This window comes from Rousettus aegyptiacus, unplaced genomic scaffold, assembly GCF_014176215.1.
Source record: "Rousettus aegyptiacus isolate mRouAeg1 unplaced genomic scaffold, mRouAeg1.p scaffold_m13_p_5, whole genome shotgun sequence".
Lineage (NCBI taxonomy): Eukaryota > Metazoa > Chordata > Mammalia > Chiroptera > Pteropodidae > Rousettus > Rousettus aegyptiacus.
The window spans coordinates 45,998,795-46,014,515 of record NW_023416308.1 but is presented as its reverse complement, the minus strand read 5'-3'; the positions used below and the strand labels follow the sequence as shown (position 1 = coordinate 46,014,515).

At 34.2% G+C, this 15,721-nt stretch overlaps 1 protein-coding gene across 2 annotated transcripts in view; it reads left to right on the top strand.

The window, feature by feature from the left end:
• The window catches only part of SIK2 (salt inducible kinase 2), a 104,187-nt gene that overhangs the window by 56,590 nt on the left and 31,876 nt on the right, over window positions 1–15,721 (top strand). For both annotated transcript variants that reach the window (XM_016165648.2, XM_036221440.1), the window contains exon 4: window positions 8,226–8,387. In XM_016165648.2, coding sequence (XP_016021134.1) covers window positions 8,226–8,387 — 162 coding nt within the window. The remainder of the gene's footprint in view (window positions 1–8,225; window positions 8,388–15,721) is intronic.

The window sequence follows — 15,721 nt, the reverse complement described above, 5'->3', positions numbered from 1 at the left end:
TAGGCTTGTTTGATTCTAGGACTTATTTGTACTATATTTTGAAATCTCTAGATAGAAGAAATCAAATTTATTTTACTTGTGTGTTTTATTAAAGATATGAAAAGTTTTTAAAGTCTGTTTATTCATTATCTTTTACTATCATCAAATATTGCAACCTGTTGGCTTCTATGTAGGGGTTATAATTAATTTTAGAAAAGTTTAACCATATTTGCTTTTAGCTTTTGCTGAAAACATGAACACAAATAGTCACAGAAGTCAATTGTAAGTAATCTTCAAAACTTTAAACAATGTAACTACAAACTCATTTTACTTCTCAGAAAACTTTGGTTTACTTAAGTAGTTCCATATCACTTAAAGAACTGATTCAGAGTCTAACAGATGTGAACAATCTAAGTAGGGAAATTGCTGAAAGCACAATTAAATTGCCATAGTATAACACAAGCAACAATTTCCTTTAATTTTTGTCAAACACAGTTTAAAGTGACAGAAAAAAGCAAAATGTTTTAAAATCTATATTTTCATATTTGTGTGTTTCAAGATTAAAAGTTTAATGTAGCTTACTATAAGTAATATTGCAACCTAATATTTAATACCATTCATATACCTAATCCATTTTTATTAGTGTTTTAGGTTTTTGTTTTATTAATGGACCTTTTTTTCTTAGTTATATTTTATCCAAGAGTGATTAGTTAGAGTCAGCACAATCTAAGTTGACAAAGACCAGAATCCTGATCTACAGTGAGATAGAATTTTATTTTACAGCACCTTTTTGTACTAATTAAAGGAAAAAAACATTAGAGGAAAAGATGAGTCAAAATTTGAATCTGGGGATGGAAAATAATGGATCTTCAAAATATTTTGAAGAGAACAAATAAGCCAGTTTTGATTAACTTATTGGAGCCTCCCTCAAGATTTATGGTGGTCATAGTCCTAAAAACACCATTTTTCCTCAAATTTAGAAATTAGAAGTGTAAAGTCAGCAAACTTATGGGTGGGAAACCTCTGACCTGGATTTAATTATCGAAGGTGGGATTTTTTAGCCTTTTTTAAAGGTTAGTTAAGCATAAAATATTAAATTGCATCAGCCTTTTTACTATATTCCCAAATTACAAATTGATGAAATTACAAATTTAATCATTTTAACATAACATTAAAATAATTAATTGCATAAATTATTAATCTTTTGAACTATTACTCAGCTCCAGTTTTAAGGGATGCTAATAATTCTGACTAAAGAATATTAAGTTTAAAGATAATCTTGCAAAGATTCTGATACCCCTGAAACTTAAGGAAATTCAACTGTCTGGTTTCTTCATTTCTTTCCTAAGATACTGAGAAAGCTACCCCTTAACCCTGGGGGAAGAGAAGGGGTGCCCAGTGGTGGAGGTGGTAGAGGAGGTGGTTGGTGGTGGTAGTGGTGGTAGTTATGATGATGATGATGATGATGATGATATTGGTGGCGGCTACATTTACTGAGCATTTGTTATGTGTCATGCACTGTGCTGTGAAATCTAGACTTAACATCTGTAAACACAGGGCGAAAACATTGATTAATTATACTGTTTAAAACTTGTGTCTATATAACTTGAAACCTACTTACTTATTGGGGCTTCAGCTATATTTAATTTAGGGGTTGCTAGAAGATGACTCTTGAATTTTTGAGGTTGAGTGACGGTAAGATGATAATTACAGTGACTTAGAAGATGATAATGTACTTTATAAAAAGAAAGATGAACTCAGTCTTCAGTTGATCTTAGCCAAAAGGCTGAGAAGCGATTGAACTTGGTCTTGATAATACTGCAGTAGCAGAAAGAAAATCTGTGTAGATACACAGTAGAGTACCTGTTTACAGGTCACATAAGCTTGATGAATCTGGAAGTTATTTGTATAAAAATGCTAATCAATGAATGAAATCTCCCAAGGCAGTTTCTTACCCTTGATTAAACCTAAGATTTTATAGGTCCCCTTGAAATTGCATATAAAATTTTATGTGTGTGTTTGTATGTAAGTATACTTTTCACTAGATTTTCAATAAATCTGTGAGCAGAAGGCCCTCCAGGCCTGAGCGTTAAGACATGTCTTGACTGGAGTGACTAAAATACACCCTCAAGACAGTCACTGAATGAGAATAGTATGAAAGAGAACTAACATCATCCAGCTAAGAATAAAGCAGATGGAAGGTTATCCACAAGAAGGTGATAATTTAGATTAATTCCATGAGGGAAGGAATTTAGCAAAAGGCAAAGGGTCAAACCTGGACTGTGATAGTTTTATGTGGTTAGAAAAGAAAAGCCAACTAGTGAAAGAGATGGAGGAAAACTAGATTAACACAGAATCAACAGGGAGAGATGTTTATTTTGAAAACCAGTTAGGTATAATATATAATTGAAAGGTCATAAAAGATGAGAACTGAGAAAAGGTAGTTCGCCTTAGCCTAGGGAAGTTGTGACGCTAAAGAAATTTCAGTGCAACGTGAAACATAGAAACCTTACCATAAGAGGCTGATGGGTAGAGTAGTTAGGAAAGAAAGGTAGCCTGAGTCAACCTCTGACAATATAATAACGACAGCAGTAATTATCATGGTTGAAATAATAGCACCTAACATTTTTGAGCACTTGCATGTGTCAGGCACCATGAAGAGGTTTTTTTTCTTTTTCAGTTTCTTTTTTTCCACTTAATTTTCACATAACTTTGTAAGGTAGATTTTGTTATCCCCATTTGGATAATAGAAGGTTTTGGGAGGTTAGGTAATCTACTCAAGGTCCCACAGTTAGTAAATGTGAGAACTCAAGCAGCCTGACTCCTAAGCCTTCATTCTTAGCACCATACTACTGAATCCTAAAAGTATCTGCAATAATGTAAAAGGAATGTGGAAGATATCTATGTACTGCTATGAAGTAAATATTTTTGTGTAAGAAGTAGAGAGAATACCAATTATATATACATGTTTTCCCATATAAAAATGAAACACAGAAGGAGTAAACCAAAATCTAATAAAAATAATTACCTACAGGCAGGGGAAGGGAACAGTGATAGAAGCAAGACTTCTCAGACTATATATCATGTTACATAGTTTTAACTTTGTCATCATTTTAAATATCAGGTCACAGTGTTTTACATTTTTTCAAAAATAAAGTTAAACAGGAGAAAGAAAAATAATCCCTAATGATATTTAAAAATAAACACATATGTAATCACATCTCTATATTATGTTGGCAACGCACCACACAGAGATAGCTTTTCAAGTAATTTTAAAACATTGTATTTCACAGTACATTCTTAGGACAATATAATCTCAAGATAAAAAGAACTGCAAAGAACTGTTAACTTTTAAACTTCACTCATTAATTTTATTGTTAATAGTAATACTAGTATAGCTATTATGAATATATTTCACTAGTATTATAGAAAAAAAACAGGTAACGTATGTTAACATTAAGAACCAGGATCTTTTACGTAAGAGAAAAAGAAATACAAATATAAAAATCAAAAGTAATTCTCATAATCTTAAATTTGAAATGGAATGAATTTATTATTTTTTTTTCTTTTTAAAAGAACTTATCTCCTGGCTCTGTCCCTGAAAAGGCTTGGAAGGAGTACCAACAAATTAGTTAAAAAGTACCCTGAGCACCCAGATACCATTCTCCAGTAAAAAGAAGCAAGGCTTCCTAGAGAAATGACTTACTCTAGGTTTGGAACAGGAAGTATTACCATGAGACCTTATTATTATGTCAGAAAGCAAAAAAGGTATTGAATATTTCTGTGATCATATTAAAAGACAAAAACAGTGTCAAGGGGCTCCCATTGGTCAAAGATAGGAAGATTTGAGCATAAAAAAAAAATGACTGTAGTTGATTAAAATAAATTGAATATATAAAAATCCATGCACTCATTATGATACTTAAGAGAATTCTAAGAGAGAAAAAAGAAGGCTAATATAGGAGGGGAGAAAAGCTTGAAAAAAAAAACAAATTTTAATAGATACCAGTGAAGGTAGCCAGTATACCAACCTCTTACTCTGAAAATTGGTACTTAAGGAAGAAGAATTAAGCATTCATTGATTCTCACCTATTTTACTTGTATTTCAGGGTAACAAAATTGACAAGAAGAATTTTATCTAGCAAATGTGGCAGGAAAAAAAAATTAGAAAAAAAATTATAATTTTGCAATCCCTGATGAAGTAATTTTCAGGTATGACCACCAATAAATACCAAAATTAGTGCTGTGGTTCTCAAAGTGTGGCCTCTGTTCCAGCATTTTTAGCTTCCCTGGATACTTCTAAAAATATATATAAATTCTTGGGTCCTTTCTAACACCTACTATATCAGAAACCTTGGAGATAGGTGTCAGTAATCTTTATTAACAAGCCCTCTAGGGGCTCTGATGTACACTAACGCTTGAGAACCATATTAGGAAAAAGAGTAATAAGAGACCTTAATTGAAGGATCAAGCTATCACTCCCAGACTCATTGATTAATCTTAGCACTCCTAAAAGGTGTGCTTCTTGCCACCTTCCAAAAAAAAAAAAAGCAAGCCTGAATATTCTATTCTTTATAGTTAAATTTCAATTGATAGGAAATACAGGTGATAGAAGAATAAGTTAAACAATATTACAAGGTAGCAAAGGACAAATCCGGAATGTAGGATGACCCATTTTCTTCAACCAGTCAGTGGCATGGAGAAAAAGGGAGAGGGGAGAAGAACTGTTTCAGAATAAAAGGACTCCAAAGACAAAATAAGTGAATACAAAATATACAGCTTGTTTGGATCCTGATTAAAATAGCCAACTAGGGATATCTGAATTCAGACTTCAAATTAAATGATATAAAGGAATTGTTAATTTTGTTAGGTATGATAATGGTATTTGGTTATATAAGAAATTTTTTTTTTTTTTTTTTTTTAGAAATACAAAAAATAGGTTGAAACAATGATGTCAAGATTTGCTTTAGGTTACTATAGCACAGAAAGGGATAAAAGTTAAAAAGGATAAATGAAGCAAGTATGGCAAAATGTTGATAGCTCTTGAATCTGGGGGATTTGTTTGACTGTTTTCTCTGCTTTCATGTATATTTGAGACTTTCATAATAAAAATATAGAAAATTTTAAACGATCTGCAAAAATAACGTATTAGGATATATTTATTCCTGTGCTGGCCTTTATCACAGCATATTGTAATTGCCTGTTTATCAGTTTATACCAGTATTTCTCAAACTATCATTATTGAAAGACAAATTTTTTAATTGTCTAATTTGTCACAGACCATAACTTTTGTAATAAACAATAAAAACCAATTACCAGAAAAACACAATAGGGAGGAAAGGACATACAAAATACGATCTTAAAAAGTTTTGTTCTTAAAGTCAACAAAAATTACATTTTACTTAGAACACATGTAGACAGGAAAAAACCAATTTTTTGAAAACTCCATTTGTCAAAAATACAAATAGGCAATTAGTATAAAGAGTTGCCATGACAGCCATAAGTTTGTGCTATAACCACAATTAAGTTTGTAAAGTGAAACTGTTTTTGCCTGCTAACTCGAGGTCCTTGTGCATTAACTTGATTAGCTTGGATTGGTAATAGTGCCCTTTACAGAAGATAATGTCTACCTAAACTGATTTTATATGCAGCCACAGATGTTTGCTTGAGTTACTTCTATTACTGATTTCTCAGCAGATGATGTAGTTTTGAAGGATGCCCACACTGCAGAAATCATAAAGAATGGGGAAGATAATAGATATGCTGGAATACTCACTGAGATTTTTGCCTAAGGAGTGAAATACCACCTCTTTAAATAGTTGATCTCTTAATCTCTGGAATGCAGATGTTATCATGTTTCTCACACTGTGTGTTATGTATATTTGGACATGTGAATACTGTGGCTTTACATAATTTTAGGTTCAGATATACCATGCCTTTGTTTTTCAGACAGTACCCTCTTCAAAGCTTTTCTTCCCTCTTTGCTATGGTGGTGCCAGTCTGCCTGATTGCTTCAAAAAATATCAGTTACTGTAGATTGTTTTATGCATCCCAAGACTCATTTTGTAGGCAATAGTTTGGGTTCTTTATCCATATATATTAATTTGTACTTGTTCACACTAGATCTGTTAGGTTTTTCTGTATTGCCAAAATCTCAAAAATCTTTTTCACTAATACACATTGACTCAGCATTTTCAAGAGGAAGAAATGTCTGTCTGGGAAACCCAGTCATTTGTTTATGAAAAACTGTCTCACTTAGTGATACTGTTTAAGTAGCATTTTGTGTGGAATCATAGGAAAGATATTACTAACTAACCCAAAGAGATTCCCTTGCAGAAAATATGTTGCATTCCCCTCATTAAATCATGTTTGCCCCAGGGTCCAACCCCTTATCAGGGATTTCCCAGCTTATCCAGTATAAAAGGAGATTTTGGTTTACTCTTATGAATAGGAAGCACTGTTGTCTACTTGCCAGTTTACTTAGACATAGTCATTCTGATGACAGTTTGGACATTTTGACTGGAAATTCTGCATACTTGTTCTTAAGTGATCCTTTTTCCCCTTCAGAATTATGGATGGCTACTGTGTGGTCTCAGTAAGTGCAAAGGGAAGATGTAATGAGCTAATTATCTCAGTTTGTGATAATAACAGATATAGAAGAAAATACAAAATGCCCACTTAAATTTAAAGCCTATAACACTACTACTCCACATTTTATAATACATAAAGGTTTATGATAGTATTTATGATACTTCAGCAGCTAAATATTTAAGTACTATACCTGTGATGTTTTTTGCATAATAGTAAACATTGTAGGGAGCACAGAGAATGAAATGGTCCTTATCTTCAGGAAGCTTAAATAAAGGTATCTTTTATTTTCTGAAACAGTGTGTTAGAATTCGGGCTGAGTACAGACGTGCATGTTGGGATATTTATTATATATAAGGCAGATAATTAAAGTGTGAAACTAGATTATAAGTGATAAGGAGTTCGGAGAAGAGAGATTATTTCTACCTGAGGTGAAGGGCAGGGTGGTGTTTGAGTAGGATTTTGAAAGGATGGTTAGGATTTCAACAGGAGTCTAGTAAAGAAGCAGCTTTACATAGAAAAAAAATCAAAATTGCTAGTTCTACATCATCCATGCACTTAATAAATGTATGAATTCAGACAAATGACTTAATCTCTCTGATCATCTGCTTCCTCAAATATAAGATGGGAGTTAGAGAGTAATAGTTATCATAAAAGGATTTTAGGAAGATTAAGTGAAATATTATATAAACATGCTTTATAAACTGTAAAGTGCTATACAAATGTTAGTAAATTTTATAGTAAATATTGAGGATAACCCAAGCCAAAGGCATGGAATTTAAAAACAAGTAAACCACATAGCCTAGAGCAGAAAATGTGTCAAGGTAACTGAATATTGACTCATACAGTTTCTTACCTGGGAAAATAATCTTAAATAGAAAAGGCTTTCAAGATTTATGCTGAACCTCTCTCTCTCAAAAGATCATTTCAGAGGCCTTTTAGATCTTGTGGTGAAATTTATGTGAGTTGTAAAATTGTGAGTTGTTTTATTGAATTCATATAAACATATGCAGAATTATCAGGTAAACTGCTTTAATAGATTATGACATTGCACAAAGATAGCTGATGTATCTTGCAAAGTATATTTGTTTAGAGAACAGTGGCTATAATGACAGTGCTTGGTTTAAAGAACAAGTCCGGATAATCTTGGGTAGATCAGAATTGCTCCATTGAACAGAACAGGGTATAAATTATTTAAACTACTTCCAGGGACCACCATCTCATATTACAGGTGGTTTGTATAATAACTACAGGAAATGATTGTTTAAAAGAAAGATAACCCTTTTCTGATGGGATGTCAGAGAGCTGATACATGTTTTACATAAATTTCATTTTTAAAATGTGGCTAGGAATATTCAATAAATTTTTCAACAAAAGAATAGGGGGAGTGCTTGGGCATAAAAAGCATTTTGAGTCATACTGTTAATATTATGCCACTTGCTATTGTCTGGTCTTGGACTTTCTTGGTTTATCTGGATTCCAGTGAAATATGATTGGAATTACTTTTCTCAAGACAAGGAACTTGGAACACAGCATGTTATTTGAACACTAACCTTTAATCATTAAAAAAAAAGCTCTTTGAGCAAAAGAAATCCTGAATACTAAGAGTGAGGTCATTTTATTTTGGTGAATATTCTAAATTCTCTCTTCTTTTATAGACTATCTTGCTAATCATGGCCGGTTAAGTGAGTCTGAGGCCAGGCGCAAATTCTGGCAAATCCTGTCTGCTGTTGATTATTGTCACGGTCGGAAGATTGTGCACCGTGACCTCAAGGCTGAAAATCTCCTGCTGGATAACAACATGAATATCAAAATAGCAGGTAACTGGGACACAGCTGGTTATAACATATCAGCTGTGAGCCTTTGTCCTGGGTGTGTGCAGAAACGGACCTGCAGGCAGAGGTTCGGGGGCATTTCTACTGATGACATCAAACTCTCTCAAAAAAAAATGTGTTTTTTTCATTTTCTTAGCTCTCTATGTGTATTGAAAAGTAAGGGAAATCAGTTCATATTAGTATACACAATGGCAGGGCTAAAGCTGGGGTCTGATTTGTGCCTTCAGTCTAATTTGTGTCCAGGTCCCTTTTTGGGACTCTGCCAGAGGAGGTACATTTGTCTCCCAGTGTGTGAGTGGAGGGACAAATAGGGCTAGAGGAGCATTACAGGTTGCTGGTGCTATCTCCTGCTCCTAATTTTGGCTGGTGGCTGTGGTGGGGTTATAGATAGGAAAAAGACAAAGGAGGAATGTAGATTGATACAAGAGTAGCAGATAGGCAAAAACTGGAATATGAAGGCTATGGAAACAATTTTACAGTTTATTCTGTAGATCACAGGGGATCTAACCTATTGAACATTTTAGGGTGGGGTTAAGAGTGAAATGGCAGCAGAGTAAATACAGGTGGGATATGTGGATAAGGTAGAAGACAGGAAGATTAATAAAGAATCTAATGCAGTAGTCCAATTAAGAAAATATAGGTCTGAACTAGAACACCTGCTGCTGTTTAGAGGTTGCAGGTGTGGGACGGAGGGAAGGCGATGTTTTTCAGTTAGGGTTTTGAAGAAGGTAAGGGGCATGAAGGAAAAGCTTATCAACAGATTGCAAGTCGTGGTGTTTTGTTCTAGGATCATTGAAGAGGAACAGGGAGACATCCGGGTGAGAGGAGCCGACCAAGAAATTAATTATTGGTTGACTAGCTAGGTTAGATATTCACTGGACTCACCAAATTTAGGGCAAAAGCAATGCCCTGTGGTATAAAATATGTTAAAAGTCTCTAATGTGTGCATTTAATGAGTTTATTTCTGTGCCATTTCCCATTAGTTTTTGTCCTGAGTATTTTGAGGAAGGTAAATAATTATTTTTTACTTACTTTATTTACTTTTATTTTAATTTTAATAATTAATTTTAAATGCCGACGTTACATATGTTACAGGGAGGAAATGAATTTTTTATTCTGTAGTCCGATCGTTTTTTCCAATGGGATTATCTGAATAAGAATGTTGAATAAGAAAAAGTTAATTTGTTGTAATTCCCATTATGTATGATCTGTATTCGTCATTTTTGTTTTGAAAATGCAATCCACAGTATTAGTGTTTCCATCGTTTCTTATGTGTGTTTACTTCTCCTATTTGTGTATTTTTTTTTTTCCTCCTCCTTTTGGCCCTTCCATTTAGTTTACTAAATTTCACTCCTTTTTGCCAACTTTCTGTAATGCACGTCACTGGAATTTTTGTTTATTTCTCTTTGAAAGCATCTGCTGCCCTAAAATTGTCCTCCTCAGAAAGGCTCTTGTTTTTTGAAAGTCTTTATAGAAAGAAAGGGGAAACCCCTGATGCACCTTTGCATTCCTTTATCACATTAACAAAAAATTAACAAAACAATACCTCGGGAGTTTTAGGAGTGTTTTCAGGCAGAGAAAGGGTAGAGGTGTGAATCATATGCTCTAGGAATTACAAAGTGCTCTGTCACTAACTTCTCAAAAGAAAATGTTCAAGTAGAATGCCAAAGAAACTTCCAAACAAAATATACTCAGTTTTGTCTGGCTGTAATATGTCTAATATAGGTAGGCAAACCCAGTATTTCCAGTATCATTATGAGTTACCTAGTTTGTTTTTGATGTTTTTGTTTTCGAATATATTAACTTCAAGGCCTTCTAATTTTTATCTAGATGACAGATAAAATGTCTGACACCTAAAATTATTCTCTCTGATTAAGCTAGTATAACAGCTAACATTTGTTGAGCCTTCACTATTTTCAGGTGTTCTGCCAGATACTTGTAATTATTTAATCTTTACAGCAATCCTAGAAGTTGCATAGCTCTTGTCAGTTTTTCGGTGAGAAAGCTGAAACACAGATTAAATATTAAGTAACTTGATAAGGTGACTCAGATAATAAGTAGCAGACCTGGAATTCAAACCTAGGTCTCTCTGACCACAATATCTGTATTTCTTCCACTATACCATGTGTAGTTTCTAAACATTATTTGTTAGTTATTCCTCAGGAGGTACTCAATAATTGAATTTTGGGTGCCATTATTCTTTTTTTTATACATTTAGTGATTCCATATCTCACAAGTATAGACATACACATGCAGAGTATATCTAAGCACTCAAATATCTTCTTGCCCACATTTTTTCTTCTGTCATCCTCACCACCATTTACCCCAAATTTTAGTAAATGTTTATTAAGCATCTATTACGCTCAGGGCTAAGTCCTAGAGATTCAACTATTTCCAAACAAAAACAACAGCAGTGTGAAAATGCTCAACTCTGCTCTCACCTCAAGGAGTTATTCCAGAACCAGACCTCTAAGTAAATAAAATTCAAAAATATAATTATTGTAAAGGCTAGGAGAAAGACTAGCTCTGCCTGGAAGAAGTTATGAGCTAAGACTTCATTAAGAAGAAGGCATTTTGGTAGGATAGGGGGAGAGTGTGTTGTGGGGATGAGGTAGAGATGGCAGCTCCAAGCAGATGGATCAGCATATGCAAAGGCAGGCAGGCCAGAAAACTCAAAACTATGTAGGGGAGCTACAGAGCAGAAATAGTGGGACAGAGGTGACAGTGAGTAATGATAAGAAGAGAGCCTACACAGGTAGGCAGAGCCAGATCATGAAAGATTTTACATGCCATCAAAAAGCTTAGATGGGTTCCAATGCTGTTAAAGAATTTCTCCAGGATATTTCTTTTTATCCAGAGATTTTTTAACATTTTATGGCCCCGCTTCCATTTAAAATCATCATGTGATTTCAGAGGATTCTTCTTGAACTTTAAAGAAATCTAACACAAGTAGGAAAGGTTGGGCTCCTTGGAAAAATTTCAAGAACCCAGAATAAAATATAAAATTATTCCCTCAAATTATACTTTCAATTTATTCTGTTTATGAAGATCTCTGTAATAACTCTTTTAGCCATATTGTATGTTGAAAAGGAAGAGAACTGCAGACCAAAACTAGGTTTAAATTAAAATATTTTAATTTACAAGACAGAAAATGACATAGTTTATTTTAATAAATACAGAAACATGACTTTCAAATCAGCATCTAATTTCTGCTCCTCCAGTGGGGAACGACCTGAGACACTGATGAGCCATGGACGCACCCACACCTGTGTGTATTCATTACCTCAATTATGAGATCTCCAACCCTTGCAAAATACGAGTGTTAGGACATTCAGAGTAAGAGGCAGAATGTGAAGAAATATTGGCTTTTATTAGTTTTAGTAATTGCAGTACCATTTCCTTCCAGCTCTTTTGGCTATGATTATTCAGGCATTATGCTGAAAATAAATAGATGAAGGACATTTAGTTTTATTCTTTAACTTTCCTAAGCTGAAAAGTTTATAATAAATACTTGAGGATAAAAATATATGGATTACTTAGAGGAAGTTTTCACAACTATCACAGTTCAAACAAGGCTTCACATAAAGAATGTAGAATTTGATTCAGACAGTACAAGTGCAAACTCTGGCTATCCCATACTTAATGGCTGTGTAAACCTGGGCTGATTGTTTAACCTCACTGAGCCTAGGTTTCCATATCTGTTAGGCAAAGATTACTCTGTTTCTCAGGAACATTGTAGGAATTAGTGATAATATTAGAGACAGGGAGAGTAGTAGGTAGGAGTCAGGTAGAGCCTGACTTCCTGAGTTTGAATCTTGGCTCTGGCACTTACTACCTGCATGACCTTGGACACATGACCTAACTTCTCTGTCCTCAGTTTCCTTATCTGTAAAGAAGAAATGATAGAAGTTCATATCTCATAGTGGTTACTAATTGATACTTATGAAGTATTTAGTGCCTGGTACATAGTGCTTTTTAAGTGTTTGTTAAATAAATTGTTTTTTTGAGTGTCACCATGTAACACTTAATAAAAGGTAGCTATTTTTTAAAAGGTAGCTGTTACTTATATACAGTATATAATTGAGTCCATGTGAAAACAAATCCTGAAATTTTTAATAACCCCTCACCATGTTTTTTTTAATTACCAAGTCCTTAAAGCCTTATTAATTTAAATTTCAGAGGAACAAGGAAAGGTTATCATTCATATTCTAAATTGCCTCTGTTTAATGCAAATTAAGTTTTTCTTCTGCGGGACCTTCAATGTAATTAGTAATGTGTAAAGAGCCTCATTAATATGACCTGTGTATCAGATCTCTTGTCTTTAGCCAGAGAGCAATGTTTCCTTTCTTAGATGACCCATGATTCCTTTGTAGCCCATCATCTCTCATTATTGCTTCTGACAATCTTCCTTCTTACTAGAAGATCTTGAGACAGGGTTTTTGTATATAAAATTTCATTTGTATGCCCTGGAACAGAAAAGGATCGAGGAGCCTGAGACAGATTTTATTGGTAAAATATTTATTAAAAACTTTCCACTTGTTATCCTCCTGCCACTAGTATTAGGTAAAATTAAAAACAGCTTTTGGATCAGCAAGCACAGTGAGATCTTGTCTTTTCAGCCTACTTTGCACTAGCAGCACATTAAGCCTGGAATATGGAAGAAAGCTCAAAGAGTTTTGTTTTCCCCTCCCCGCCACCCCACTCTACTTTGGAATAAGGAAGATCATTTATTTTCTTGGTAGATCACTGAACTCTCATTGGACAAATAGATGTCTCACACTGGTCAGCAGGATCACATTTCATCTCAGCTGTGGTGATTGTTCTTGTACCCTCCTGTCAGGTAGGGAGGTAGTGACTGATATTTGAAAGTCAAGTGTGCTGGCCTTTTCTTGATGGTGGGCAACAAAGTATGCATTGACGTCAGTGTTGGCTGATCCGTATTCAGTTTGTGCAAGGGGTCGGCTTCATCTGTACCACTCGCTTACCTTTCATTTGTCAGCTTTCATTCTTCGTAATTGTCTTCTTCACTCCTATTATAATAATTACAAAAGATGGGTAACTCTTCAGTGAGACTGGATGTCTGAAGGCAATTTTAGAACCAAGGATAAATGTAATCCTAAAGCCATCTGCCGCTCCGTAAGAGGATTTTTTAAATTATAAATTAGACATTATAACACACTGCTGGAGTTAAAAAATTGCCTTGGTTGTGTTGATTTCCTAGAAATTATGTACTTAGCTTGAAAGACTGGTTTTCAGTGTTTTTGTTTTTTTCCTTTCTAAAGCAGTGACAGTTTACCTAATGACTTCTATTTGGTCATTATGTTATTTAAATAAAAATCTTAACAGTATTTAGTAATGATAATCATTTTGCAACAATAAATAGTGACAAGCTGTTTAACATCTTCTTTATCTTTTTCCCAATTCTCAATTTTCTGGCTACTGGAAGAGTGGTCTGAGGGACCAGCAGCATGAGCATCACTTTGGAGGTTGTTAGAAATGCAGAATCTCAAACCCTAGACCTGCTGATCAGAATCTACATGTTAGCAGGTTCCCCAGATAGTTTGTATGCATGCTAATATTTGATCTAGTTCACTCCCACAAATACAATGGAATTCTCTAATGTGCTTGGTTCCCAACAGATAGTAAGCATGAGGATCAGCTTATTTGCTCTGTGCAAGTCCCTATCGTCCCTAAAACATTGGGCCTTTGTTAATGATGTTTGGGCACTGATAAATTATTTAATTTAATTATGACAGTAACAATAATTGTATTTTATTTTCAGGAAGATACAGGTCAAACAGTCACTTTCAAAATATAAAGCAGAAAACAATAATAGCGGTTCTAGTATTATTTTAAAATATATTCATGGTCTGTTTGATAAGAGGTAAATTAGAGGATTCTACTTTTGAGGCCCAGTGGACTTCCATGAGATTCAGTTAGAAGTAATTGATCTTTTTTGTGGTTAAAGACTCTACCCCAGTCCCTCTCTTTTATAAACATTTTAAGCCACACAGAAACCAGGTAAGAGAATGTAGATATATCAGGAACTCTCAAAATTATTGTTACGTAAAACCTTGGCGTACATGCCTTAGCGTTATAGGGATAGAAGCATGGATCATCTTTACGTTAAAAGGACAAGATGTGTCTACTTAACACATGCATTCTTAAAATGAATATAGATTCCTAAAATGAATGTAGGAATATATTTCTGACATTTACTTTGTGTAGATCTTAATTATTCTCATTCAGTTATTAAAGATGCTGTTAACATAGCATTCATTATTGTAAAGAGAAGAAAGCCCTCACTTGTCACATTCTGCTGTCGGAGGCATAAATTAGAAAATCTCTCTATTGAATGTAAAGGATTTTTTCCTGGGTTTATGGCAGTCTTGCCTCCAATTTAAAGTTGGATTAAATTTCTCTGACTCATGGTGTTCTTAGAACATCTGTGGTATAGCAAAAAAGAACACCTGGCTTGGAGTTCAAAGGACCTGTATTTGAATACTGTCCAAGCCACTTGTAGCTATAGATACTTGGGCAAGTCAGTTAACTGCTTTGAGCTTCAGTTCCCCCCTTTGGAAGGTATGTCCCATGATACCTCATAGGGTCATCATCATGATTAAATTACATAATAAATGAAGACATACCAAGTATGTGATGCCTAGCCCAAAGTAGATATGACATAAATGTTTTTGGGTTTGATTATAATTCATAGACCATGTTGAAGGACTAGTTGTCATTTTGTTTCTAAAACTTATGATTTCACATTGAACTTTCTTAAAATCGAGAAGCTAAAAGATTATTTGAGAAGGATTGTCTTTTACCTACTATGTTCAGGAAATGTTGAAAATCATGATTAATCTGACAAATTCCAGGTATGTTATGAGGGAGAGTTCAAACAATTACACCAATGACAAATTATTGCAGAGGAAAGAAATTTCCTTATACCTTCAAATTTTGTCAGAGTTGCTCAATCATATATGAATAAAAATAGTATCAAAATATGGTAGACTGAACCCTGGATTGGTGTGAGAAGTATCAGTATGAACTCATGGTTTTTTTTTTTTTTTTTAATGCATATGTTATTATCTATACACATAGATACAGAAATAAATATGGGGATGCACGCATGGATTAGCATTTACACGTATATTTCGCAGCTCTGTTTGTTGACGGGGCCTAGAAGCAGCGACATCCCAGTTACAATGAGCACATCTAGGTCTTAAGTCTTGGTTTCTAACTGCCAGTCCTCTGTAAAATAAACCAGAGCCCCTTGAAAAAGTGGTTGATTTCAGGGTTGGGGCAGGGAAAATATAAGA